Genomic DNA, 26,642 nt, shown 5'->3' with positions numbered 1-26,642 from the left:
GTTTTAGTAGATTCTTATATTGTAGCAATAAAAGCAAATTTACACTCAATTAGTCCTCTTAAACATTCTTGAAAAACTTAATAAAACAACCTAAATAAAGAAGCACAGAGCTAAATGACAAAGCAGCTGGCATAAGAATATATTATGATTTAGGAAGAGCAGTGTTATGATTAGAGGTTGTTTTATTTTGATCTATTCATTTTACTGAGCTATAGAGGAAGGGTATACCATGGTTAACACACTGAATCTTCAGAAAGTCCTAGGAAATATTTACAAGTATTCACAAAGTTAGTTGCAAGCCAACAAAGTTCTCTGAAATTTAATTACCATGCACCTGGCATCTTGCACTGAAATATATTTATTTCTAAAAAGAGCAGAATAGAACAGAACATAATATTTCCAGTTGGAAGGGACCTACAATAATCATCTAATCCAACTGCCTGACCAGAGTTGACCAAAAGTGAAAGCGTGTTATGAAGGGCATTGTCCAAATACCTCTTAAACACTGACAGGCCTGGGACGTTGACCACCTCTCTAGGAAGCCTGTTCCAGCATTTGACCACCCTCTTGGTAAAGAAAGGCTTCTTAATGTCAAGTCTGAACCTCCTCTGGTGCACCTTTGAGCCCTTCCCAGATGTACCAGATAGAAGAGATCAGCACCTCCCTCTCTACTCCCCTCCTCAGGAGGCTGTAGAGAGCAATGAGGTCACCCCTCAGCCTCCTTTTCTCCAAACTAGACAAACCCAAAGTCCTCAGCCACTCCCAACAGGACATGCCTGCCAGTCCTTCCACCAGCTTTGTTACCCTCCTCTGGACACATTAAAGAACCTCCACATCCTTCTTAAATTGTGGGGCCCAGAAACGCACACAGTACTCAAGGTGCGGCTGCACCAACGCTGAATGCAGCGGGACAATCACCTCTTTTGACCATCTGGCTGTGCTGTGTGTGATGCTCCCCAGGATGCTGTTTGCCCTCTTGGCTGCCAGGGCACGCTGCTGAGACCTGTTGAGCCTGCTGTCAGCCAGCACCCCCAGATCCCTTTCTGCAGGGCTGCTCTCCAGCCACTCCTCTCCCAATTTACACTCTGTCCTAGGTGCAGAATCTGGCATTTGCTTGTTAAATTTCATGCCATTGATAGCTCCTAACCCCATGACTTACAGGGGCTGTCCAACTTTATATGGAGCCATAAAGATTAAAAAAAAATTACCAAAACCTGAACAGAACAACAAATAAATTAATTTATAGTTGCTAGCTATAACTCTACTACTAAAGATTACCACATTAAATTTATTATTTCCCATCTCAGTCCCTAATATCACATAAGAATCTACACTTTCCAGTCCAGTTTCCTTCATGAAGCCCTATCAGCTCTTTGCACCACAGAAAGGTATTCTTGTGTCTTAGCACAGTTAAGGCACAGTTGTAGAGATACAGGCAAAGTTTCAGGACAAAATCAGAACAGAGGTTGACAAATTAGCATTGTTCAAAAAGTGACCTAATTAAGTAAAAGCACTTTACTATCTCAAAATTAAAACTAAAAGCAGTCCAAGATTGTTCTTCATTTTTCTATTTGGCATAGTATAAACCAGAATAAGACAAAAAGCCATCTGGAACATCCCTGTGTTGAAGCATTCATTCTGATTCATAAGAAGATAAATAGAAGATGAGACCCTTGTTCCCCAAAAATGTTCTCTGAAATAAAGTAATTTAGGTAGGAGCAGAGGCACCAATATTAAAAAGGTACAACAGTGTATTTACTTTTCCAATGGCATACTTGAACTTGTAAAAGATTTCTGTTCAATGGATCTCAAGAATCATTCCATATTTATCACATTTAATTCCATAAGCATAGCTAAAAACTCAAATGATTGCACATTTCACCAGAAGCAAATTGGTCATGAACGATGCAGTACTTCAAAAATTGTAATTAGGCTTCTTATGTGTTACACAATGCAAGGTCTGTTTCTGCTTTGTACATATCAAATCTGCTGCCCTCATAACTAAGATGGAAAGAAAATTTATACTGATCAGGAATTAAAAGTGTGCTCTCTGTGAAAGTCCTGTCAATTTTCAGTGGAACTGCCCTGAATTTTTTTTTGTTTTCCCAGACAAAGGGAAAAAAAACCCTCTCTCCCTAGAACTCTTCTTCCACCTCATATGCAACCACAGAAATATTGAGAAGTGAGCCAGGAATAAAACTCAGATATCCATAATTCAGCATGTCAAGAAAAACTTGTGAGCTGCCCAGTTTCCCATTCTATTCCTAGATCTCATCTTCCTCTACAATAGAAAAAATAGGTGTTCACCATTGAATGTATATTTTAAAGTCTTTACATAGCCTTCACAGTTCTTTTTTTTTTTTAGAAAACACTGTATATTGTTGCTGTTTACAAAAAGGAAAACAAGTTCTAGACAAACAGCGATGACTGATGTTTTTTAGTCTTCCTATCAAAACACAACATGAATATATCAATCAGTGAACTTCCAATTTACAGTCTGAAACTTCTAAAAGCAAAGTTTTCAGATGTCATTCAACTAGCCTTTTTTCTTTTGTGCTGCACCTTTATACTAACCTGTTGTTTTCTTTTGGTGGGTCAGTCAACAGTCTAAATAATCTGTGTTCCAAACATGTCAGGAAAAATAAGAAGTCACCTGAAAACCATATCCAGATTTGGTCAACAGAAAACAAACCTGAAACTCCATGGTCTGTTAAGAGCATCAAACTTTCATTCTTAAGTTTTCTTTTATCTTAACACTGCAATTAACTTCATAAGGCTATACAGATTACCACCTGAGAAATGGAGACTGTCTTAAATAATAAAAAGGGGTTAATGTGAGTGCTGGTAAGGTAAAGTTACCAATACTATAGATAATTAATGAAGTGTTAAAAAAGTAGTATTTAGACCTGACATAGGTGCACATACACTTTCACATACATTTTTACTTAGGTAGGAAGGGGCGACGGGGGGCAGGCAGAGTGGGGGGGAAAATGTATTTTAGTCTCTCTCAATTTCACTTAAGTGTCTGTAACAAGCACATTCAGCAATAAAATACCCTGATCTGGTACACACGTATATTACAAAGCTCACAAGTCTCAATTCGTAATCATCACTGCCAACAGAGCAATAAATGCTAGTAGTGTCTTTCAACCCCTTGGGTCATATCTGAACATCATCTTTTAAGTCCAGTTGTGCTGGTTGACAATATTGCTGTCCCTGAGCAGGATTCTCCCCTCTGGAGTTCAGCTGCTTAATCCACTTCAGGCAGTCACATGAAACTGCTTCTGAAGCACATGAGAGCTAACACAAGGGCTTTGCCAGCACAGCAGGTTATACCATCACTCCTTAATCTGCTCCAGAAAGAAATGCCACCCATCTGTGATGAGTATAACCTCACACAACACAGCTGTTTATAAACTGAACATCTCTCTGCGGCTTGAGATTAATCTGCACTGGGTGAGTTCCCCCCCAGATCAAACATGCTACTAAGGTGCTCAAATGTTCATCGACTGCCATCAGCTAAAAGACAATTATGCCTGCCACTGATCAAAGTGTGAAGGGGACTCAATCTCACACCTGATTTCCCAATAATGGGTAACTATATTAGCTACTGAAGAGAGAAGCATAGAGACGCCAAGTCTGTAGGTCCTGGTTGAATTTACACAGAAAGCAGTTAGCCTAGATTTAGCAGAACTTAGCAACACCAAGTGTTTCAGAGCATCAGCACACAAGTCATGCCCCAAAACAGAACGTGGAACCTAAGACTACCCCTTTCCCTATGGATTCTGTTTCAAGGCAGTTTCTTTGCCTTTGAGCTACAGATTCTCATTAGCATAACTGGTTACATGAAAAGTTAAAGACCAAGTAGCTTCAGATGAGAAAACATAAAATGTAATGAGAATTTAAAGCTTCTGCAGCTCATATAGTTATATCTTTACTGACCCCATTTCTTGGTAAATATTTTCACGGACATTGTTATACTATAGGTTCATTATGCCTTAAACTTTTTTACCAGAAGGCATTTCCTTTGCACCATGCCTTTTAATCTTCTGTGGGAAAGGAATAATGCAACCATTAGCTATACAAGAGATTTCAGATCTCTGTTACTGATAAATTTTCCTTCTTTCAAGTCCTTATTAATATGCAGTTTCATACTACAGAAAATTCCACAGAAATTTCCTTACCAAAAGCAGTACCAAGTCAGGAGATTTCTATGATAACCCTCTTCGTGAAAGCAAACAACAACCAGTCTTTCACGATCACCTTTGGTGATGGAACACAACACACTTACCAGGATTATATCTCAGTTTAACTCTGCTTGATATCAACTGAGGAGCCTGAACAAGCTAGTAGATATTTAGATTGTGTGCATGAGGAGATGCAGATTTCTTGATTTTAGTTGCTGCTGGTAAAAGGACAGATATAATTTTACAGTAAAGGCATGAATAACTTAGGTACTAAGGAATAAGGACTGGACACCAGTAAAAAGGTCAGCTATCAAAGGTGAATGACAACACCATTAAGACTTAAACCAAGTCCTTGGGAATAACCTAGCAGGAAAAATCCTTCAATAGAAAGACAGACAGCTCTCAACTTCACAGAATTCTTCAAACCTTATTATTGAAGGTGCAGCCACAGCGACAACTTCTTTCAGAGAGCTGGAAGAACACATACCTTGCTAGAGATTTAACGAGTGACTCCAAGATAACTATCCGAATACTAGTAAAAATCCATCTCTGAAGCTAAGTTCATTATGGCCCACACATATTTGGAAGAGGGCCAGAGCAGTGGTGGAGAGGGCAAAACAGAATCAAATTAAACTTCATTAAATGGAGCTCTCAAGTGTACCAAGAGATATCATTCAGATGTAAAATTAAGGAATAGACAGACACATCACAAACATAATTCCTGGGTAAGTAGAAAATTCCTACTGGGAAAGTACAGGAAATTCCATGATTGATAACACAAAAAGTTAAACAGGAAAAGATGTTGGTGAGGCTATCTCTGGTTGTAGAGAAGTAACTATGCCTTACCTGTCTTAGAAGTTTAATAATTCTGGTGACTCAAAAACTTTTTTTGGAGGGGGTGGGAGGGTGGGGGGTTTTGGTTGGTTTTTTTTTGGTTTTTGGTGGTGTGGTTGGTTTTTATTTGGGGCTTCTGGTTTTTTGTTTGTTTTCTTGTTGTTGAGGTGTTTGTTTGGGGGTTTGGGGTTGGTATTTTTGCTGGGTTTTTTTGTTGTTTGGTTGGGTATTTTAAACACAGACCAAGAACCCAAACCTGACAGAGAAGAATGCCATACATAGAGTGGAATTGCCCATTTCTCTGGATGTAGAGAAAAACCCTTGCTTCCAAAAGAAGGTGTAATACTTCAAGCGCCATGGCAAATATATAGTGAAGCTCAAGGCATTCCTCACTGAGTGAGCTTAGTAACCTCCCATCCTAATTTGGAGGCTAGCAAGAGATGTGTCCTTCCCACCAATTCTACTATTTTTGGAACCCTTCTCATAGGAGCAATACAGAGCTATTTAGTCTGCTAGTCCCAAAAGAGACACATCTAAAAATCTGGAGGCTCTGACAAAGCCTCCTCCAGCATAACCTGATATTGACAGCCTTTGCTATTGGCCAGCTAAGTCAACAGCAGCCTCAAGACTGCACGCCTTGCTTGGGATACAGTGAAGGAGAATGTAATTTGTAGTGACAGATATTAGTATCTACCAAAATAATCGTGATGTGAAAAGAGGTCCAGTAACTTCCAACTACAGGAAGCTTCATGCTCACAGGCTCTTGTCCTGCTGGGGGATTTCAACCACCCCAACATCTGCTGGGAAAGTAACACTGCAGGCTGTAGGCAATCTAGGAGACTCTCCTGGAGTGCATGAAGGACAACTTCTTAAGCCAGGTAACAGACAGACCTACTAGAAGGGATGTAATACTAGATCTGGTGGTCACCAATGCAAGTGAGCTCATCAGTGATGTTGGGATTGGAGGCAGCCTCAGCTGCAGTGATCACACACTGGGAGAGTTCACAGTCCTGAGAGATAAGGGTCAGGTGAAGAGTATAGTCAGGATCCTGAGTTTTAGGAAAGCAAACTTCCGGCTCTTCAAGGAGTTAATCAACAGGACCCCCTGTGAAATGGCCGTCAGGGACAAGGGAGCAGAACAGAGATGGCAGATCTTTAAGGATGCTTTCCATAGAGTGTAAGAGCTCTCAATCCCCAGGTGAAAGAAATGAGGCAAGGAAGGGAAGAGACTGGCATGGCTGAGTCATGACCTGTTGGTCAAACTAAAGGAGAGAATGCACAGACAGTGGAAGCAGGGACTGGTATCCTGGGAAGAGTACAGGGACACTGCCTCCTTGTGTAAGGATGGGATCAGGAAGGCCAAGGCTCGTCTGGAGCTGAACCTGGTGAGGGACACAAATAATAAGAAGGGCTTCTACAGGTATGTCAACCAGAAAAGGAAGGTTACAGAAAGCGTACCCCGTCTGATGAGCAAAATTGGCAAGCTGGTAACAACAGATGAGGAAAAGGCTGGAGGTACTCAACAACTTCTTTGCCTCAGTCTTCGCTGGCAACCTCTCTCCTCACACCTCCCAAGTCAATGAACCATTTGACAGGGATCGGGGGGCAAAGTTCCTCCCACTGTAAGTGAAGATCAGGTTCATGACCGCCTGACGAACGTAAACGTACGTAAGTCTATGGGTCCTGACAAGATGCCTTCCAGAGTCCTGAAGGAATTGGCTGATGATGTTGCCAAGCCACTCTCCATGGTATTTAAAAAGTCATGGCAGTCAAGTGAAGTCACTGGGGACTGGAAAAGGGGAAACACAGCACCCATTTTTAAGAAGGGTAAAAAGGAAGACTCTGGGAACTATCGACCTGTCAGCCTCACCTCTGTGCCTGGGAAGATCATGGAATAGATCCTCCTAGAAGCTACGCTAAGGCATATGGAGGACAGGGAGGTGATTCGAGACAGCCAGCATGGCTTCACCAAGGGCACGTCCTGCCTGACCAACCAAGTGGCCTTCTATGATGGAGTGACTGCATCAGTGGACAAGGGAAGAGCTAGGGATGTCATCTATCTGGACTTCTGTAAGGCCTTTGACATGGTGCCCCACAATATCCTTCTCTCTAAATTGGAAGGATATGGATTTGATGGGCGAACTGTTCGGTGGATAGCAAACTGGCTGGATGGTCGCATCCAGAGGGTAGTGGTCAATGGCTTGATGTCCAGATGGAGAACAGTAATGAGTGGTGCCCCTCAGGGGTCCGTACTGGGGCCAGTGCTGTTTAATATTTTCATCAATGACACAGATAGTGGGATTGAGTGCACCCTCAGCAAGTTTGCAGATGACACCAAGCTGAGTGTTGCGGTTGACACACCTGAGGGATGGGATGCCAGCCAGAGGGACCTGGACAAGCTGGAGAAATGGGCCTGTGTGAACCTCATGAGGTTCAACAAGGCCAAGTGCAAGGTCCTGCAGCTGGGTTGGGGCAATCCCCTGTATCAGTACAGGCTGGGGGATGAAGGGATTGAGAGCAGCCCTGAGGAGAAGGACTTGGGGGGTACTGGGGGATGAAAAGCTGGACATGAGCCAGTAATGTGCGCTTGCAGCCCAGAAAGCCAACGGTATCCTGGGCTGCATCAAAAGAAGCATGGCCAGCAGGGTGAGGGAGGTGATTCTGCCCCTCTACTCCATGCTGGTAAGACCCCACCTGGAGTACCGTGTCCAGCTCTGGAGTCCTCAGCACAGGAAAGACATGGACCTGTTCGAGAGGGTCCAGAGGAGGGCCACAAAAATGATAAGAGGGATGGAACATCTCTGCTATGAGGAAAGGCTGAAAGACCTGGAGTTGTTCAGCCTGCAGAAGAGAAGGCTGTGGGGAGACCTTATTGCAGCCTTTCAATACCTAAAGGGAGCCTACAAGAAAGATGGGGATAGTCTTTTTAGCAAGGCCTGCTGCGACAGGACAAGTGGTAATGGTTTTAAACTAAAGGAGGGCAGATTTAGATTGAACACAAGGAAAAAAAATTTTCACAATGAGGGTGGTGAAACACTGGAACGGGTTGCCCAGAGAGGTGGTAGATGCCCTATCCTTGGAAACATTCAAGGACAGGATAGATGGGGCTCTGAGCAACCCAATCTAGTTGAAGATGTCTCTGCCCATTGCAAGGGGTTTGGAATAGACAACCTTTAAAGCTCCCTTCCATCCCAAAGCACGCTATGATTCTATGAACTTGAATGCTCAAATTCCTTACCATATGAGTGCCCAGTGGGCCACTTTTGGTAAGCAGAACTGGTGCTACAGGATGAACCAAACACTAGATTAAGGCACCTAACACCAAAGTCTGTCCGATACAAAAGGTGTTGGCTGTGAAAATCTAGCACAGCTCTCTGCCTGATTATAGGGGGCAAGACAGGAATCTAGATGTGAAGAAGAAAGTAGAAGGCTGGAAGTCAGAAACCTAAAGGTTAGCTCCAAAGAGCCCTTCCAGAATGGCAACAGCAACTAGTCAGTTCTGCATGGAGTACTGACAAGACAGGCCAGGCACCACAGAGGAAGTCAGCCCAATATAGTCTGTTTTGGAAGACAGTTACAGGAGAACTGTAAATAAAATACAAATAAAATAATAAAAAAAATCAAATCAAAATTACTAGAACCTGTAGAAGAACAACGAGGGGTTGTGTTAAAAAAAAAACAAACCAAAACTCTTTTACAGGACCCATATGGATAGCCAAAACTAGCCTCCTCTAGAGAAAGGGGCAGAGGTCCATCTCTAACAGCAATGCCAAAAGATCTGAAACATCTTGGATGTGCAGTTATGGAACCACAGAATTTTTTTATAAATTCTGGAGTAGGAAGAGAAGATCTCATTTTGATCTATCAACCTAGACAGAGTCATGAAACAGCAAGCTTAGCAACAGAGTTAGAATGGATTGACTGTTTACATTTGGAAAAGTCTACCAAAACAAACGGTCTGAAAGTTAATATCAAGGACGTAAAAAAAGTCTCCTCTACTGATGTACTGAAAAAGGGGCAAGGAATGTGAAGCTTAGAAGTGCAGGCTCTTAGCCTCCACTAACAGACTGCATCTGGAAAAAAAGAAAAAAAAAAAAAAAAAAAAATCAGTGCCAGAGCACTGAGCCACTACCTAACCTCATGACTTGAATGGACACCGGTGAAGTTTTATGCAAAACTCTTTGCAGCTTCCCTCAGGAGTTTCCCCTGCAGCTCCCAAGCCTCGTGCTCCTGCAGAGCTACCTCAGCCTGCACGGTGCAGGAGGTCTTTGTTCAATCCAGCTAAATTCATCTCAGGAGGACAGATGTGACACCAGGCAACTGGATGACAACTGTTCTCCCCCAATCAGGATATGATCCTGCTATAGCTTCAGCAGAAAGAAGGGAGAGCAGTAAACTCCATACCCCATTCTAATAAGAACCAAGAGAATTAGAAGTTCTGTACATTCCTTTAGGATGGTTTCAGATTCATTAAATGACTGTACAGAGCATGGCTTCTCTCTGGGAAAGTTTTCAGGAGAACAACCACCAGAGAGGAAACAAATGGACACCGGTTTAAAGACAGTTCTACAAAAAGGCAGATCAAAGTTTATACTGTGATTATTTTCTCTGAATATTTTTACTGTATCCATACTTTGTTATTTTAGCTGTCATAACTGGACAATACAGTCCCTCCAAATTCCAGTGTTCATTTTCTTTGAAAATGCTAGAGACGTGCAAATAAAAGTCACTTATGTTCAAACTACTGTATCTCACTTCACTCAGATCCACAGTACTTCAAACAACAAATTATACTGTTAAGAGATACACAGTAGTAAAGTTCAAAATCGCCGAAACTGTGGCTTTCCGCAAGAACAAGCAACTTCACCAGTCAGTGTACACGTACCAGGACTATACTGCAGCAGTATAATTCACTACTTTTGGGTGTATTTTACAGTACTTTCAAAATGAAGTGACACTTCCCCATTTCATTTATTACACAGTAAATATCCACTTGGGAGGAAGAAGTGAAATTATGCAAGCATACCTAGGTTTCAGTTTAAATCCAGACTTCATATTATCCCACTGTAGGTTGGGGGTGGGGATGTGTACAAAACAGTAAAGAAAGTGTTACAGTCAAAAACATCAAAAAAATGATTTGCCATTGTCACACCTCAAAAAAATTATTTGCCATTGTCACACCTTCCAAAAACCACATCTCTTTAGCACAAGCTGAGGGTTAAATATCTATAACAGTCCAAAAAGTCAAAATAAGAACAGGCCATATTTAATGCAGCAATGAATACACCGACTGGGTTATTAGCAGAATGAACACAGAAAATGCATATTACCTTCCAATATCAACACTGAAGTTCTACTCCAGTTAATAAATAAGTACATGTACAACTTTTACCATAATAGTTGTCACTTGAAGTCAATGGCACTTGAATTATACATGTGCAACTGCCTAATCTAACATATTAAGTAGGATGCTTCAAAAAAACCCAAACCTTAACAGAAATGGCAATATATTTCTTAATTCAAAAGCCTCTAGATACCAAAATCAATACAGTTAAAATATTACCTGGGTCATTATGTGAGTGAGGCACGACAAAAACTTGAAGCGGTTCACTGTCCCATTCATTTTCATTGTATGTGATATCAAATCCTTGTTTCCACACGCCACCATCTGGATTATCGAAAGGAAGAATGTCATAGACATCCAACATCTAAAAAAGGGTAAAAGGAACATAAAACATGAATTCACAAAAACAATTCTGCTATTAAAAACCAAAGCTGTTTTCATCAAAAATGGATCTGCTTGCTTATGTCACAGGGAGAGATGAAGTGTCAAATGAATAGAAAACTGACAAATGAGAACAAGTTTCAAGTCACACTAGGACACCCAAGACACAGCTGGCAGGAAGCAGAGCATTTGGCAGGCCCAGTTCTGAGGAAACTGAAATTGATTAGATAAAGGGTAGGAAGAAGAGTCTTAAGTCACAAAAATTATGACAGCTCACAATGGCATTGGGACAGGAGGGCTGGCAGAGAATTATATACAATAACACAATATACTAAATAGGGGAATGCAGAAGATGAAGTGGACAAACTAAGCAAGCAGTAACAAGAGATGACAACATGAGAGAGATTGAGGCAAAAGTGGTGGACTTGGCAGTGCTAGGTTAATGGTTGGACTTGATGATCTTAAAGGTCTTTTCCAACCTAAATGATCCTATGATTCTAAAAGTCAAACTCACAAAAGGAAACTGAAAGAAACTATCAAGGAAAAATGTTCAGAACTATAACCAATTGCTATTAAAAAGCTCTTTATATATTTACTGTTGCCCAGTACAGCAATTATACAAAGAAGGACATATTTCATTTGTCAATCCAAATAAGAAGGTTACAGGTTATTAAAGCAACTCTAGAGTTACTTTAACGAGTTCCTATGAAATTTAGATACTACCAGATAGCTTCAAAGAGAATCTTCTAATGTGAGTTTAGACCAAAGTTACCATATCCAACTTCTCTTTTTTTTTTTTTCTTTAATGTTCTTGCTCTGCTTTTAGGAAAGAAGGCAAATTTGATGAACATGAATTAGCATCCGGACAAGCCTTTTACTGCCACTATAGTTCAAAAAAACTTAAACTAAACTTTAGCTTAGTTCTAACCCCATGTTAGAATACAATTGTACACCTGACAAACTTTCTTCAACAAACATTTCACTTCCACAAAAATAGCCTACAGGAGTCATTTACTACATGACCACCACAGGAGTTAAAACTTTCCAGCAGTAAGCTGTTTTCTGTCCTGCTAGGAAACTTGAGAAAAATACAGACATCTGAAACAAACATCTGACTAAAGAAGTTAAGGCCTTGAGATGGGTTGACCTTGGCTGTGTGGCTGCCAAACCCCCACCCAGCTGCTCTCTCACTTCCCCTCCTCAACAGGACAGGGGTAGAAATAAGATTAAAAGCTCGTGGGTCAAGATAAAGACAGGGAGATCACATACCAATTACCATCACAGACAAAACAGACCTGACTTGGGGAACATTAAATTAATTTATTGCCAGTTAAAATAGAGTTGGATAGTGAGAAACAAAGACAAAACTAAAACACCTTCTCCCCACCCCTCTTCTAGCCCAGTTCAACTTCACTCCATTCCCAACTCCTCTATGGCCCCCTGCCCCAAGTGGTGCAGGGGTATAGGGGTTGCAGTCAGTCCATAATTGTTCCTCTCTGTCCCTCCTTCCTCCTCACATTTTTTGCCTGCTCCAGCATGGGATCCCTTCAACAAGCTACATTCCTTCATGAACTGCTACAGCATGGGATCCTCTCCCCATGCTACAGTCCTTCAGGAACTCCTCCAGTGTGGATCCCCCATGGGCCACAGTCCCTTCTAGAAATATCCACGTGCTCCAGCATGGGGTCCTCCATGGGCTGAAAGAAAATACTTGCTCCACAGTGATCTTCTCCCCAACCTGCTCCACTAGCTGAAGCACCTTCTCCCCTTCCTTCTTTAATGACCTTGGTGTTCACAGGGTGGTCTCTCCCACCTTTTTTTTTTTTTATACCTCACATTTTCCTCCTTTTTAAAACACTTTCTCCCAGAGGTGCCAGCACCCTTGCTGATGGAGGGCTCAGCTGTATCCTGCAGTGGGTCTGTTTCAGAGCTGGTTGGAATGGCTGTGTCCAGCATGGGGCAGCACTGGCCTCTGCACACAAACATCACCCTCTGGAGTCCCCCTGCGGTCAACACCTGGGCACCTGCACCCAGTACATTCCACCCTCACCTCTGTGAAACACATATTTAAGAACAGTTGATAAAAATATACATTCATCACACACTCTTCACAAACTTCATCTACATCTACAAGAAAAAAATTCCCACACAAAAATCAAAATGACATAACAGCACTGAAAAAGTGGAAAATTTACACAAATGATAAAACTCCACCCCTTGTCCTTTCACCTTATTATAACAACAAAAGAATCCCCAGTTATTTCACTCTGGCAATGTCCAATCCAATTTTGGCCAGTACCACTCCCGATTACTGTTCTGATCTCTCATTCCTCAAGTCCCAGGTTGGGTGTCAAGGACTGCAGAGGGTTGGCATCTGGCAGCCAGCCAAGGTCAAACCACCACAGGCCTTTAGCTTAAGATACAAAGAGAAGTAAGTAATGTTAAATGGGAATACAAGCCACTGTAATCCTAGAACTAGTAGAGCCTCAGTTGGGCCTACAATGTCTGTACACTAAATATCCATGGCCTTTATGAAATCTTCTTGTCCAAGCTCCACCAGGATTGCTTCCACCTTTAGACAATATTGGTTAATGGAAAATACAGGTGCAATACTTGCCGATATATGCATTCTGTAGGGCCAGCTGGAAGGGATCAAATAACGGTTACATTGAAATTACTCTAATACCATATTTTCTTGCTTTTCTAAAATTTGACTTTGCGGAACTGTAATTCTTCTGTGAAATGCAACCTTCTGAAGCAAGTTAAGTGCATACTCTGTAAATGTGCCAGTTACCAATGAGTGACCTTAAGACTGATACTCTTTTGACATTTCAACTATGAAAACACATTTGTTTAAAAAGCAACAATTCATGGAATTGCCCACATTCCTGTGAGTTTTTCTCACAGATGGAGCCTGAATTTCACAAGTAACCTTCTACAATCTGCAAGATACCAATTTTTACAGTCCATAACATACATAATTTTTCCCTAACATCTATTACCTTACAGTTATCTCAAATCATGCTCCCACGATTATGAGCTCAAGAGCTAGAAACTGCAATTCATGAAACAGATCTTGGAATCATAACCAGCAGTTCTCTGAAATAACTGGCACCATGGCCTGACCCATCATCTATAGAGGTTTGCTGCCTGCCAGGGGTCCAGATCTAGGATGTGGCAGAGGACCTGTCGAAGCTTGTCCAACCCACTACTACCCCTTGTTCTTCCATGTGGGCACCAATGATACTGCCAGGGGCAACTTGGACTGCATCAGAAGTGACTAGAGAGCTCTAGGGGTAGTGATCAAGGTCATGGAGACCCAGGGGGTGTCCTCTTCAATCCCACCATTGAGGGGTAGGGGTGTGAGAGGAGGACATGGATAGTACAGGTCAATAATTGGCTGCCGAGCTGGTGTTGGGAACAGGTTTTGGGACCCTGTTTGCAGATCAGTGTCTTCTTAGGAAAGATGAGATCCAACTCACTAAGTGGGACAAAGGTATCTTTGCCAGGAGGATGGCTGACCTGTTAAGGAGAGCTTTTAGCTAGGAACAAAGGGGTAGGGAGAGCAGCCCTGTGAGGGAGTGACGTCACATGAAAGGATAAAAAAAAAATCTTAAAAAAAAAAATCAACAAAATAGGGCTCAAGCATGGTCATCTCCAGCATTTGCATGTAACCAAGGAAGTGCCTACAGGCAATTACAGAAAAATCCCCATAAACCCTTCTGGGAAATTAGCATGCCAGAGTGCCTCTCTGAAGTACACTAATGCACACACCAGGAGGAATAAACAAGACGAGTTACAGATCTGTGTGCAGTTGCAAGCCTACGATCTTTTTGGGATAATGGAGACATGGTGGGATGACTCCAATGACGGTAAAGTTGCAATGGAAGGACACAAGCTCTTGAGGAAAGACAGGCCAGAAAGACGAGGAGGGAGAGTTGGCCTTTATGTGAAAAGGCAGCTGGTGTGCATGGAGCTCTGCCTGTGGACGGATGAGAAGTCAACTGAGAGTTTATGGGCACGGATTAAAAAGCAGACCAGTACGGGTGACACTGTAGTGGATGTCTGCTATAGACCGCCTGCCCAGGAACAAGTGGATGAGGCCCTCCAACAGACAGATAGGAGCGGCCTCACATTTGCAAGACCTGGTCCTCATGGAGAACTTACCACCCTGTTATGTGCTGGAAGGACAATAGAGCAGGGCATAAACAATCTAGGTTTCTGGAGTGCATCAGTGACAAATTCCTAACCCAATTGACAGAGGAGCCAGTGAGGAGAGGTGCTCTGCTGGACCTCTTACTTGCCAACAAGTAGGGGCTCGTTGGGGCTGTGAAGGCCAAAGGCAGCACTGGCTGCAGTGACCATGAGATAGCAGAGTTCAGGATCCTGAGAGGAGGGCAAAAAGCAAGATCACATCACTGGACTTCAGGAGAGCACACTTTGGCCTCTTTGCCTGGCAGAGTCCCACAGGATAAGACCCTGGAGGGAAAAGGGGCTCAAGAAAACTGGTTAATATTCAAGGATCACCTCCTCCAAGCTCAAAAGCAGTCCATCCCAACAAGCAGAAGTCAGGCAAAAATGTCAGGGCACACAGATGACAAAAGGAAGGCTAGAGCCTGTTACTGAATGACACAGGGGGCCTGGTGACATAAGACATGCAAAAGGCTGACGTAGTGAGTATCTTCTTCACCTCTGTCTTCACTAGCAAGACTGGCCTTCAGGAATCCCAGGCCCCAGAGACCCAGGGAAAAGTCTGGAGCAAGGAACATGTGCCCTTGGTGGAAAAGGGCCAGGTCAGGGAATACTTGAACAAAATGGAAATACCTACATCCATGGGCCCTGGTAGGATGCACCCACAAGTATTGAGGGAGCTGGCTGATGTCACTGCAAGGCCACTCTCAAGAACCTTTGAACAACCATGGTGATTAGGAGAAGTGCCCAAGGACTGAATGAAAGCTATGTCACTCCTATCTTCAAGAAGGACAAGAAGGAGGACCCAGGGAACTGCAGGCTGGTCAGCCTCACCTTGATCCCTGGGAAGGTGATGGAGCAGCTAATCCTGGAAACCATTTCCAGGCACAGGAACCAGAAGAAAGTCAACATGAGTAGTCAGCATGGATTCACCAAGGGCAAGTCATGCTTGACCAACCTGAGAAACTTTTATGATGAAATGACTGGCCTGGTAGATAAGGGGAGAACAGGGGATATTGTCTACCTTGACTTCTATAAGGCTTTCAGCACTGCCTCCTGTAAGATCCTCACAGAGAAGCTGTTGAAGTATGGGCTGGATGAGCAGACAGTGAGATGAATCAAAAATGAGCTGAACAGCTATGCCCAGAGGGTGGTGATCAGTGGCATGAAGTCTAGTTGGAGGCCAGTAACCAGGGGTGCACCCAGAGGTCAATACTAGGTCCAATCCTGTTTAACATCTTCATTAATGATTTGGATGATGGGGCAGAGTGCACCCTCAGCAAATTTGTAGATGGCACCAAACTGGGAGGAGGGGCTGATACAAGAGGGTTGTGCTGCCATCCAGAGGGATCTCAATGGGCTGCAGAACTGGGCCAACAGGAACCAGATGCAGTTCAACAAGAGGAACTGCAAAATCCTGCCCCTGGGGATGAACAATGCCAGGCACAAGTACACACTGGGGGCCACCCAGCTAGAAAGCAGCTTGGCAGGAAAGGCCCTGGCGGTCCCACTGGACACCAAGTTGAACATGAGACAGCAACGTGCCCTTGCAGCAAAGAAGGCCAATGGCATTCTGGGCTGCTTTAAGGATGAGCATTGCCAGCAGGACAAGGGAGGTGATCCTTCCCCTCTACTCAGCACTGGTGAGGCCACACCTGGAGTGCTGGGTCCAGTTCTGAGCTCCCCAGTACAAGAGAAACATGGACACACTGGAGAGAGTCCAGCAAATGGCCACTAATATGATAAAGGGACTGGAGCAGCTCTCCTATGAGAAAAGCTGAGAGAGCTGGGACTGTTTAGCCTAGAGATGGTTTGGGGGGATCTTATCAATGCATATAAATACCTGAAGGGAGAGTGCACCGGAGAGGCCAAGTTCCTTTCAGTGCTGCCCAGTGACAAGACAAGAGGCAATGAGCACAAACTAAAACACAGGAGGTTCCTTCTGAACACCAAGAAACACTTGTTCCCTGTGAGAGTGACCGAGCACTGACACAGGTTGCCCAGAGAGGTTGTGCTGTCTCCATCCTTGAAGATATTCAAAAGCCATCTGGACATGCTCCTGGGCAACTGGCTCTAGGTGGACCTGCTTGAGCATGGGGTTGGATCAGATGACCAACAGAGGTCCTTACCAACCTCAACCATTCAGTCATTCTCTGATTTGAATGTTAATCAGAAGCAGTTAAAAAAAAGCCAAGAAAAAAAAAATCAGGATCCAAAAACTTCCACTGGAATAAACTGAAGCCAGATCAGGCTGAAATCATTGCACTTATGCCAAGACATCCAGAAGACAGATGTTAAGCCATTTTTATCTTTCATATAACACCATCCTTAGTAAGAACTGTGAAAAGGATTAATTACAAACTACATCATCACTTGACCAGGTTACATGACTGCGAGAGAAGAATAAGTTCCAATAGTCAGTAAGAAGTAAAAAAGGTTAAAGACAAGTATTTCCTGGACATATTTTAATTTCATTTCTAAGTATAAAACACTGATACAGTAAGCAAGGGCTTTGTAAAAACAGTAGACAAACAGAAATTCAGAAAAGATGCTGCCTGTCTTTATTATGGATGCTCCAAGAGACAGTCATGTTGCTACAAGCTTTTCAATTAAAACATTTGAAAATTTATCAGTTGTCTTCTTTTCTATATAGGCTTATTCTTTCTTTATACTGAGGGACTAAAACTCTTGAAGTAATGCAAGTCTTGGGCAAACATCACAACATTTACCCCAGTGAACGCTAAACCACTGCACAGAAGAAATAAAAGCATAGTTCATGCCTCTTCAGGTCGCCTCCTTAATAAGTGATTCATGCCTCATTTTTAAAAGGAGCAACATTACTAAGCACAATGTTAGATGCTTCAGTAGTTGAAAGGGACAAGAGAGGAGACACCTCACCGTATTAGTTAAAAGACCTTCCAGCTCAGCATGATGGCTGTTGAGAATTCTATCTTCTTTGAGCACAAATTCCAGATACTTCTTGAACTACTGACCTAAAAAAGTGTCAGGTCATAACCATATTTAATCCAGAGTTCTTCACTTTGTTGGTTTTATTACTTAGCTCCATTTTTGTCTTTTGAAAAAAAAGTACACATTAGTCTTCTATTTAATTTAAATTACATGAATTCTCAATTCAGTGTTATTTTCAGTGGCCAGCTCTATTACAATTTCCTACCTACTTACAAATATCACAAGTAACAAAGTATACAATGTCTTGATTTACAAATCCTCCATGAAAAAAATCCTCTAGCTATCCTATGCAAGAATCGTTTGGGTCTCATGTTATTAGTAACTTGTTTTGTCCAATTCATGCAAAGAAAGAAAATACATCTCTCTGAGTAGCAACTCCTGGTAATATTTATCAACGAAATATCACGAAGATTTTTAATCCATATTTGAACCCATTCTTATAATGGTTTCTCCATTATGGGAGACTACAATGAACTCCCATAATTTATTCAGTGAAGCCCCTTTTGCCTTCATGCTCTAAAGTGATTTTTATCCAAACACTGTGTCTCACCTATATTAGCTCTTACTTCTTTTAGTCTCTCATTTCATTCTCATGCATCCACTTAAAAGACAAACATGGAAAAAGTAAGGTCCAAATCTGTGGGTTTAAGTTAACATTTATCAACAGCAGGTAATTAACACTTATAAGCTGTTTTAGAATTTAAAATAAAATTAAAAAAAATAATGCTCAAAATAATCTCAGAATTTCTCAGTCTTTATAAAAAAATAGAAGAAAATAAACTAACTGAGCTTGCAGAATGCATCAAGCTTGGCGAAGTATTAAATAGTAAAACCATATTCAAATACAGTAATTTATATCAGCTTGTTAATGTGGTGTTACAGGAATTCTGCTAAAGTCGAGGTCTTAGATTCCCTAACTGAAATGCGGGTCAGACTCACAGGATGAGAAACTGTATACAGATGCAGTGTTAAAGCGATTTAAGGATGATGGTGGATAACCTGCTGAGTATAAGGTACTAATGCAATGACACGAAGAACATTAAAGCCCCCCCTCCCTGTGCAAGGCAAGGAAAGAAAGTGTGAGTAAGGGAATAGTATTAAGAATATTCCCTGCTATACTTGTTACTTAAGTACAGGCATATAACCTTAAAAGTAAGGAAAGTTATCAAAAAGCAGGTTAGCTACTAGTAGGTGCATTAGTTGATAGAAGGTACATGTTCTGGTGTTCTGCAAAGGTGAAGCAAAATATGACAACAGTTTAAGAAAACATGTTTAACTTTCCATTTGTAACAGGTTAACATGTCCAGGAATTTAAGCCAACACATTTTACCTCAAAATTCACACTTCATATTTGCTATTACTTATTTCTAATGCACGTAAAAAAGCACATCACTTAATATGGTAACAGACTGTAGAGGGAAAGTTAACAATCCAGTAATTTGAAAACATGTAATCATAGGTCCACATGCTTTACTTTCCTGCACAGAAGTCTTAATGTATATTAGAAACATGAACAGTCAGATATTGCCTTTAAAAAACCTACTTTCTCTGTAAAAGACATATTAAGGTGGTGCCTATCCCTGAAGAGCTTAAAGGCATTATGAATGATACATCAGAGGTTACAATTGTTCTAATATGTGTACTTATTCATCTTAAGTCCACTGTCTTTCTCCTACAATAGGAATGCTTTCACTTCTAGAATGAGAAAGCTGGACTTCAAAATTTAATCTTTGCTTTAGAGTACCATGAATATTTATAGTACTCCCACAAGACTCCCAAAAACAGTACAGATCACAAACTTCACACAGTATTCTCAGCACTCCTGAAACACTCCATTAAAACTGAATATATAAGACTCCATGAACTCACAAGCATCACCAGAAAGCAAAATAAATTAAACTAGAAGTGTTTGACTTTAAAACTTCAACCTCCCCAGTTCATGCCAACCAGTCAACATTGTATATATTCCTCATTATACTCCTGATCAAAGTGCCTATACAAACTGGAGGCACACAGGAATGCTGAAATACAGAAATGGCATTCAAAAGGCAACACAGTACCTAAGATTTTTTTTAAATTGTTAGTTCTTGAACATTCTTTGCCTCCCCCTCAAGACCCATCTACACATGTATATCCCTAAAATGTAAAAGCTGTTTAAATCAAGGCTATCCACTATTTCCAATTTATTTGTCATCAATTTTAGAACAATTTTGGGAAACTGAAAGAGACTCTCAAATAAATTCTTTCCAAAGAACTTCTGATAGTACTGGACAATAATCTGAGTATAATCACTGGTTTTTGTTAGGGCTTTTTTAAGAACTTTTAAGCATTCTGAAATGTTGGCTCTTCATAATCACCATTTAATTTCTAGACAGTTTAAAAAAGGTAAAAAGGAGCAGTTTCATAACATCTGTTAAACACAATAGTCACTTGAATAATTCTATTATGTCTTAGATTAGGAGCTTAGTACCAAGCTTTTACCAGTAATTAGACATTTGCAGAATTAAAAGTTAATGACAGATAGGACACCAGCAGAATAAGAGAGAAAGACATACTGCTTACCTGCACACCTGAATCACGGCTTCCACTTTTTGAAGCAAACAAACAATCCTCAGAATCAACTGCAAGCAAAACTGAAGCAGAAGGAAAAAGCTCAGAGAGAGATCCTTGACTGAAGTTTATAGCCTCTGGATTTTTTTGACCATCCTTTACTGATTCACTCAGATTAATCACAGAATCTCGTATGTTTGAAATAATCTCATTATTTTCTGCCAATAGGCGTTCTAAATGATCTATTTTTTCTTGCAATATTGAAATCTGGCCCTGTAAAAAAAGAAAAGTAAAGTTTAATCATTTCTCAGACCAATTTTTGACAGAATTTAAAAAAACAAATTCACAATAGCATATGATCACACAAAAAAATCAAATAAATCTTTATTCTGTATTTTATGTAAAGACAAACTAATAAGAAATTGAACCAACATATCAAACCTTCTCCTTCCAGAATAAGGAAAAAGAACAGAAGTTACATTTTCCACTATGAACTTGAATTCGCAGCACAAGATTTAGTCAGTGATATAAAGATATTCTTAAAAGGTCACACTGTTTTAAGCACCAATTATGCTAACTTCTACTTTTTTCATGTCTATCATAGATTTGCAAAAATCTGATCTCTCCATTTATCATCACATCAGAACATCAAAGGGAAAGCCATTTTTAGAAGGCAGTCACATCATGAGGGGATTAACAGGATGTATATATTTTAGTTTTTCCCTGTACATGTAAAATAATATTTGAATAAACATTGAGCTTTTTATTTTCAGGGAAATTTAGAGACAAATTAACAGAAGCATTTAATGGGGGTAAAAGATCCCTTAACAGCCTGGTCATAGTAGCAATCTGTATAATTAGACCATTACAAGCATCAAGATAATCCTGTGAAAGACAGCTCAAACTGATAGCACTTTCACTCAGAAGGTCATATTCAGTTGCCAGACAACAGAATTTTGTAGATGATTCTAGCGTGCACCACAAGAGGAAGGATATAGGATAACATCAGTGTGAATTGAAAGAAGTCAACATATCTCCCAAAGCAACCTGGAAGTAGAGACAGATACCACAAAGTAATTTAATAGTATCTAATCACTGTATTGTTGGAATATAGGAGGGACCATAGCAGAACAAGATACCTGTAAATGCTACTCCCCTCTCATGTGCTAGCCACTCCTTCCAAATAATTACAGTTATGATTTTTTTTTCAGGTGTGAATGTGTTAGCTTTTACAGAATCACAAGAAGCCAGATTATTTAACATGTTTTTAGGGATATTTCATCTGAACAGTAACTTTTTTTTTCTTTCCTCAGACTGACCTCAACCAACCTGATCTTCTTCTATGACAAGGTGACCCACTTAGTGGATGAGGGAAAGGCTGTGGATGTTGTCTACGTGGAGTTCAGTAAGGCCTTTGACACTGTCTCCCACAACATTCTCCTGGAGAAGCTGGCTGCTCATGGCTTGGATAAGTGCACTCTGCGCTGGGTTAAAAACTGGCTGGACGGCCGAGCCCAGAGAGTGGTGGTGAATGGAATCAAATCCAGTTGGCGGCCGGTCACGAGTGGTGTTCCCCAGGGCTCAGTATCAGGGCCGGTACTGTTTAACATCTTTACCGACGATCTGGATGAGGGCATTGAGTGCACCCTCAGTAAGTTTGCCAGACGACACCAAGTTGGGTGGAAGTGCTAATCTGCTTGAAGGTAGGAAGGCCCTACAGAGGGACCTGGACAGGCTGGATCGTTGGGCCGGGGCCAACTGCATGAGATTCAACCAGGCTCAGTGCTGGGTCCTGCACTTGGGTCACAACAACCCCATGCAATGCTACAGGCTGGGGGAGGAGTGGCTGGAGAGCTGCCTGGCAGAAAAGGACCTGGGGGTGTTGGTTGACAGCCGCCTGAACATGAGCCAGCAGTGTGCTCAGGTGGCCAAGAGGGCCAATGGCATCCTGGCTTGTATCAGGAATAGTGTGGCCAGCAGGACCAGGGAGGTGATAGTGCCCCCTGTACTCGGCACTGGTGAGGCCGCACCTCAAGTCCTGTGTTCAGTTTTGGGCCCCTCACTACAAGAAGGACATCGAGGTGCTGGACCGTGTCCAGAGGAGGGCAACGAAGCTGGTGAAGGGTCTAGAGCACAAGTCTTACGAGGAGCGGCTGAGGGAACTGGGCTTGTTTAGCGTGTAGAAGAGGAGGCTGAGGGGAGATCTTATTGCTCTCTACAACCACCTGAAAGGAGGTTGTAGTGAGGTGGGGGTCGGTCTCTTCTCCCTAGTAACGAGTGATAGGACAAGAGGAAACAGCCTCAAGTTGTGCCAGGGGAGGTTTAGGTTGCATATTAGGAAAAACTTCTTCACTGAAAGAGTAGTCAGGCACTGGACCAGGCTGCCCAGGGAAGTTGTTGAGTCTCCATCCCTGGAGGTATTTAAAAGATGGGTAGATGTGGTGCTTAGGGACATGGCTTAGTGGTGGACTTGGCAGTGATAGGTTAACGGTTGGACTTGATGATCTTAAGGGTCCTTTCCAACCTTAATGATTCTATGATTCTATGATTCTAACAATAATAAGAAAAGATAGAGGATGAAAAGCTAGTCACTTCCTATTATTAAAGTTGTGGTCAGACCCCAAAATACACAATGTATGATTAAGGTTTTTTCAAGAAGCTGTCATTACAACAAAACCCTCTGCAGATTCAGGCATTTTCATTTTACTCATTGCATTCAACACAAATAACGTTGATTCAGTAGACAGCTAGTCTGTGACCTATGATTTTAATGAGAAGTAAAACTTTTTCCTAGAGCCAGTGCCTTATTTTCTAAGTAATATAGAATAATATTAGAACCAACATCTGTACATGACACACTTTTTCCCCTTTGACAATAATTCAAGGTCTTTCCATTTTCCTTTTAAGGGACAAATTGCTTTCCTCAAATGCCAAGTTAATTCCAACTTCTGTAGTTAGGCTGTAGTTTGCAAAGGATTAAGCCTTCTTTCTAAATTGTGATGTGCACTTTCTTTTAAATTCTGTTCACTTTGAGAAGTCTGCAGGAATAAAAAAACACCCCTTACCGAAAGATACCAACCAGCCTTTTGGGTTCTACTAAATTCTATCTTTATGGAAGTTCTTTGTATTTCTGCAGAAGATACTTTTTGTTATTTTTTAACCTGCTGGTAAGTTTGTCCCCTTATTTTCTGGGCTGTATAAAGTGCTGACCCACTGGTTTGGTTTTTTTCTTAGATTGATACATCCTGAAAACAATAACAGGTTTTAAAATGCAACACAGGCAAACAGTTATTGCTTCCCAAAAGACAAATATATTTTGACAACAGATCCGGATTAAGCCAATTGAGATGTAGGGCCAACATCCTAGAATCTCAACAGTTTAAAGACAAATGCTAGAAACTTATAAAACAGATGAACTGAAAACCACAGGAAATCACTATGCAGATGGTGGGATACTGGAAAGAAAAAAAAAACCTGTAGTCCCATGCCCCCTGGTGGCACAAAGGAAGCAACCAGACTGAAATCTTTCAAATGCTACATTAAAGATAGTGTGTACCCATTTCTGTGTAAAATTAGTATTTTCTCTTTCAACGTCTGTGACATTTTAAAAGAAAAAAAGGTTTCTGTACTCGGAACAGTAATAGACTATTATGCCACTCACTTTAAAAGTAATATATATAAAATTATACTGATTAGGGCTTTACAGGCTGCCCAACAGAGCTTCTGGTTTTTAGATTCCTAAGAAGCTAAAGAATAGCTGCCATCTATACAAATTATTACCTGCCTCACTGCACATGACTATAGTTCACCGAAGTTACCAAGCATGTAAGCAGCTAAAACACTGTTCACACCTATCTCACCACTATATACGTTGCCTCTACAACTGTAAAATCAGACAACTGTTTAAAATTTATACTCTCATTCACGTATGTTCTAGAAATATTTTACCTCTTCCTACAAGAAAAGAGTTTTATATTGCTTAGCAATAGCCTGTCAACTACCTGGTCATAGATTACACCACCAATCTGCCTTATGTCATCCAGTCAAGTATAGTCTCTCCAGCACTGGCCAATAACAGACACAGGGAAAAAAAACCCACACATTAAAAAACCACCGAATACATGTTTAGACTGATCCTTCTGTTGGCATATACCGCCAAACTCTAGTAGTCAGATACAAACTTCCAATTCAGAGGTCATGTCATATTTCATATCTCTAAGATGGACCTTTCATTTAACTTATTATACTTTAAACCTTCAAATATCTACAATAACAATTTTTCGCATTTTACTGTTTATTATGTGAAAAAACCACTTTTCTTTGTAAACTAAGTTCCCTGCTTCCTGTGTCACAAGAAATAGTAATTTGTTACCTGATCATCTTCAAACAACAATGATTTTATATGTTGCTATATACTTCCAGCAATAATTTATTTTTAAGGTGGAGAGCTCAAGCCTAGCTAGGACTCTGAAGAGCAGTGATTTTTACAAGTATGTTAAAGTATGTTACTTTAACTTTGGAGGCAGATATTCTGTCATTTGGAGAAAGAAATCCTTACAAAGACCTCCCATTGTTGAACTTAGGAGAGGACATTAATAAAGACAATCCTGCTTTCTCTTCTGAAGAGTCTGAGATGCATCATGCCTCTCTTCTAAAGCATTTAAACATGTCATGCACTAACTCAATTTGAATGCAAAACATGAAATAAAAATCTACAGTTAAAAACATGTAACTATGACGTCATGCAGTACCCAAGTTAAAAGTGACAGGCAACCAAATCTTTTGAGATTTAAAAATTATTTTCAATTTCTGTTGTGAAATGCATCAGCCATGAGAGTTAATTTTAAGAAACAGCGTCACAAACTAGAAATGGATCCCAATTTTCATTCAGTATGAAAATACTTAATGTCAGGAATCCATTCTCAAGTTGAAAATTTCATGTGGATCCAAATTACACAAGAGCTAAGTCTATTTTCATTGCATGTTCACCTTTTCTCCTTATTCATTTTAAATAGGTAGGAGTAGACAATGCCTAAAACATAGTATTCAATAGTAAAATTATTTTAAAATATGAGCTAAACATGGAAAATATTGCAGCTCTACAAGATAATGAAATTAACACGTGGAAATAAATGAAATTCAGTTTCAACATTTTTAGAGGAAGGCAACCGACTTACACTGCCCAACTTCAAGTATCAAGGCCAAACAGTACAAGACAGTGAAGTTACTCTAAAATTGTTTCATCTTATTGATTGCTAGTAATAGATGTTAATATACTAGTAAAACAGATTAGAAGCGTGTTACAGGGGGCATTAAAAAGGTCCAATTAAAAAATAAAACACACAGGACCTCTCCATTACTAAAAAGGTACTCTATTTTGTCTTAAACTAAGTTTGAAAATTTTCCACACATTTGGGGGCGAATTTGGGTTTTTTTAATCTAAGCAGAGATGTACCAATTTTACCTTAACCAATTCTGCCTGAAATTTTGTAATCTACATGGCTTTGTAGATACTGGATAGCAAAATTTGTCTAGCTGCACAACTCATCAATGTCAGCAGACTTCCCCCTGAGTTTACAGCATCAAGTGTTCTCAGAAAAGAAGCAATCCTGATCCAAGACTTTGAGCACAGAAAACTGGAGGTATGCTGTCTGAATAAGTTTGTCTTAGTCCAAGTGAACATCATTGAAGGATGTTCTGTTAATCTACATATTTGTTTTAACATAAGGGAATGCAATGTAAAGTTATGTGAATCACCTGGCCTATACAATCAGTTAACAAGTTTATAACAACTTTGGTATAAACTTCATTCTTTCATTTTTCTCTGGCTTTATATGTTGATAAGATTGTGCATATAAACGTTTTACTAAAAAGCAAGAAAGGCAACCCTGCTGCTACTCCACAGCAAAGCAACTATTTCTACAAGAAGTGCAAAGTACCAGCAAATCCAACAGTACCAAAAGCAGGTACAGCTGCATTGGTAGAAGAATGGCATCACGTGAGCAGCACATCTGTTCACCATCCCCATGGTTACATGGGGTCAGACTGAACCAATTAAATCTTCCCATGTGAGGACAGCACAGGTCAGCACACCCTCCTCCCATTTGGAACAAAAACTGTCCATACCTGCTAGCTGCACTGAGCAACCTGCCGCTTCCACTACATGAACCAGCTACATAAACAGT

The 26,642-nt window shown here is 40.9% G+C and overlaps 1 protein-coding gene across 5 annotated transcripts in view; it reads right to left on the bottom strand.

Annotated features, from left to right (window-relative positions):
• MAN2A1 (mannosidase alpha class 2A member 1) overlaps positions 1-26,642 on the bottom strand; it is a 121,077-nt gene that overhangs the window by 86,694 nt on the left and 7,741 nt on the right. For 2 of the 5 annotated variants that reach the window (XM_082337327.1, XM_082337328.1), the window contains exons 2-3: positions 20,470-20,730; positions 10,585-10,729 (exon numbers count right to left, since the gene is read on the bottom strand). In XM_082337327.1, coding sequence (XP_082193453.1) covers positions 10,585-10,729; positions 20,470-20,730 — 406 coding nt within the window. Of the gene's footprint in view, positions 1-2,574; positions 2,652-10,584; positions 10,730-12,975; positions 13,160-17,835; positions 17,931-20,469; positions 20,731-26,642 lie in introns of those variants that run through there. The other 3 variants (XM_082337329.1, XM_082337330.1, XM_082337331.1) reach the window with 3 other exon arrangements.

Source organism: Platalea leucorodia (assembly GCF_965183815.1).
Source record: "Platalea leucorodia genome assembly, chromosome: Z".
Lineage (NCBI taxonomy): Eukaryota > Metazoa > Chordata > Aves > Pelecaniformes > Threskiornithidae > Platalea > Platalea leucorodia.
The sequence above is the reverse complement of the archived record's forward strand: the minus strand, read 5'-3'. Positions and strand labels throughout refer to the sequence as shown.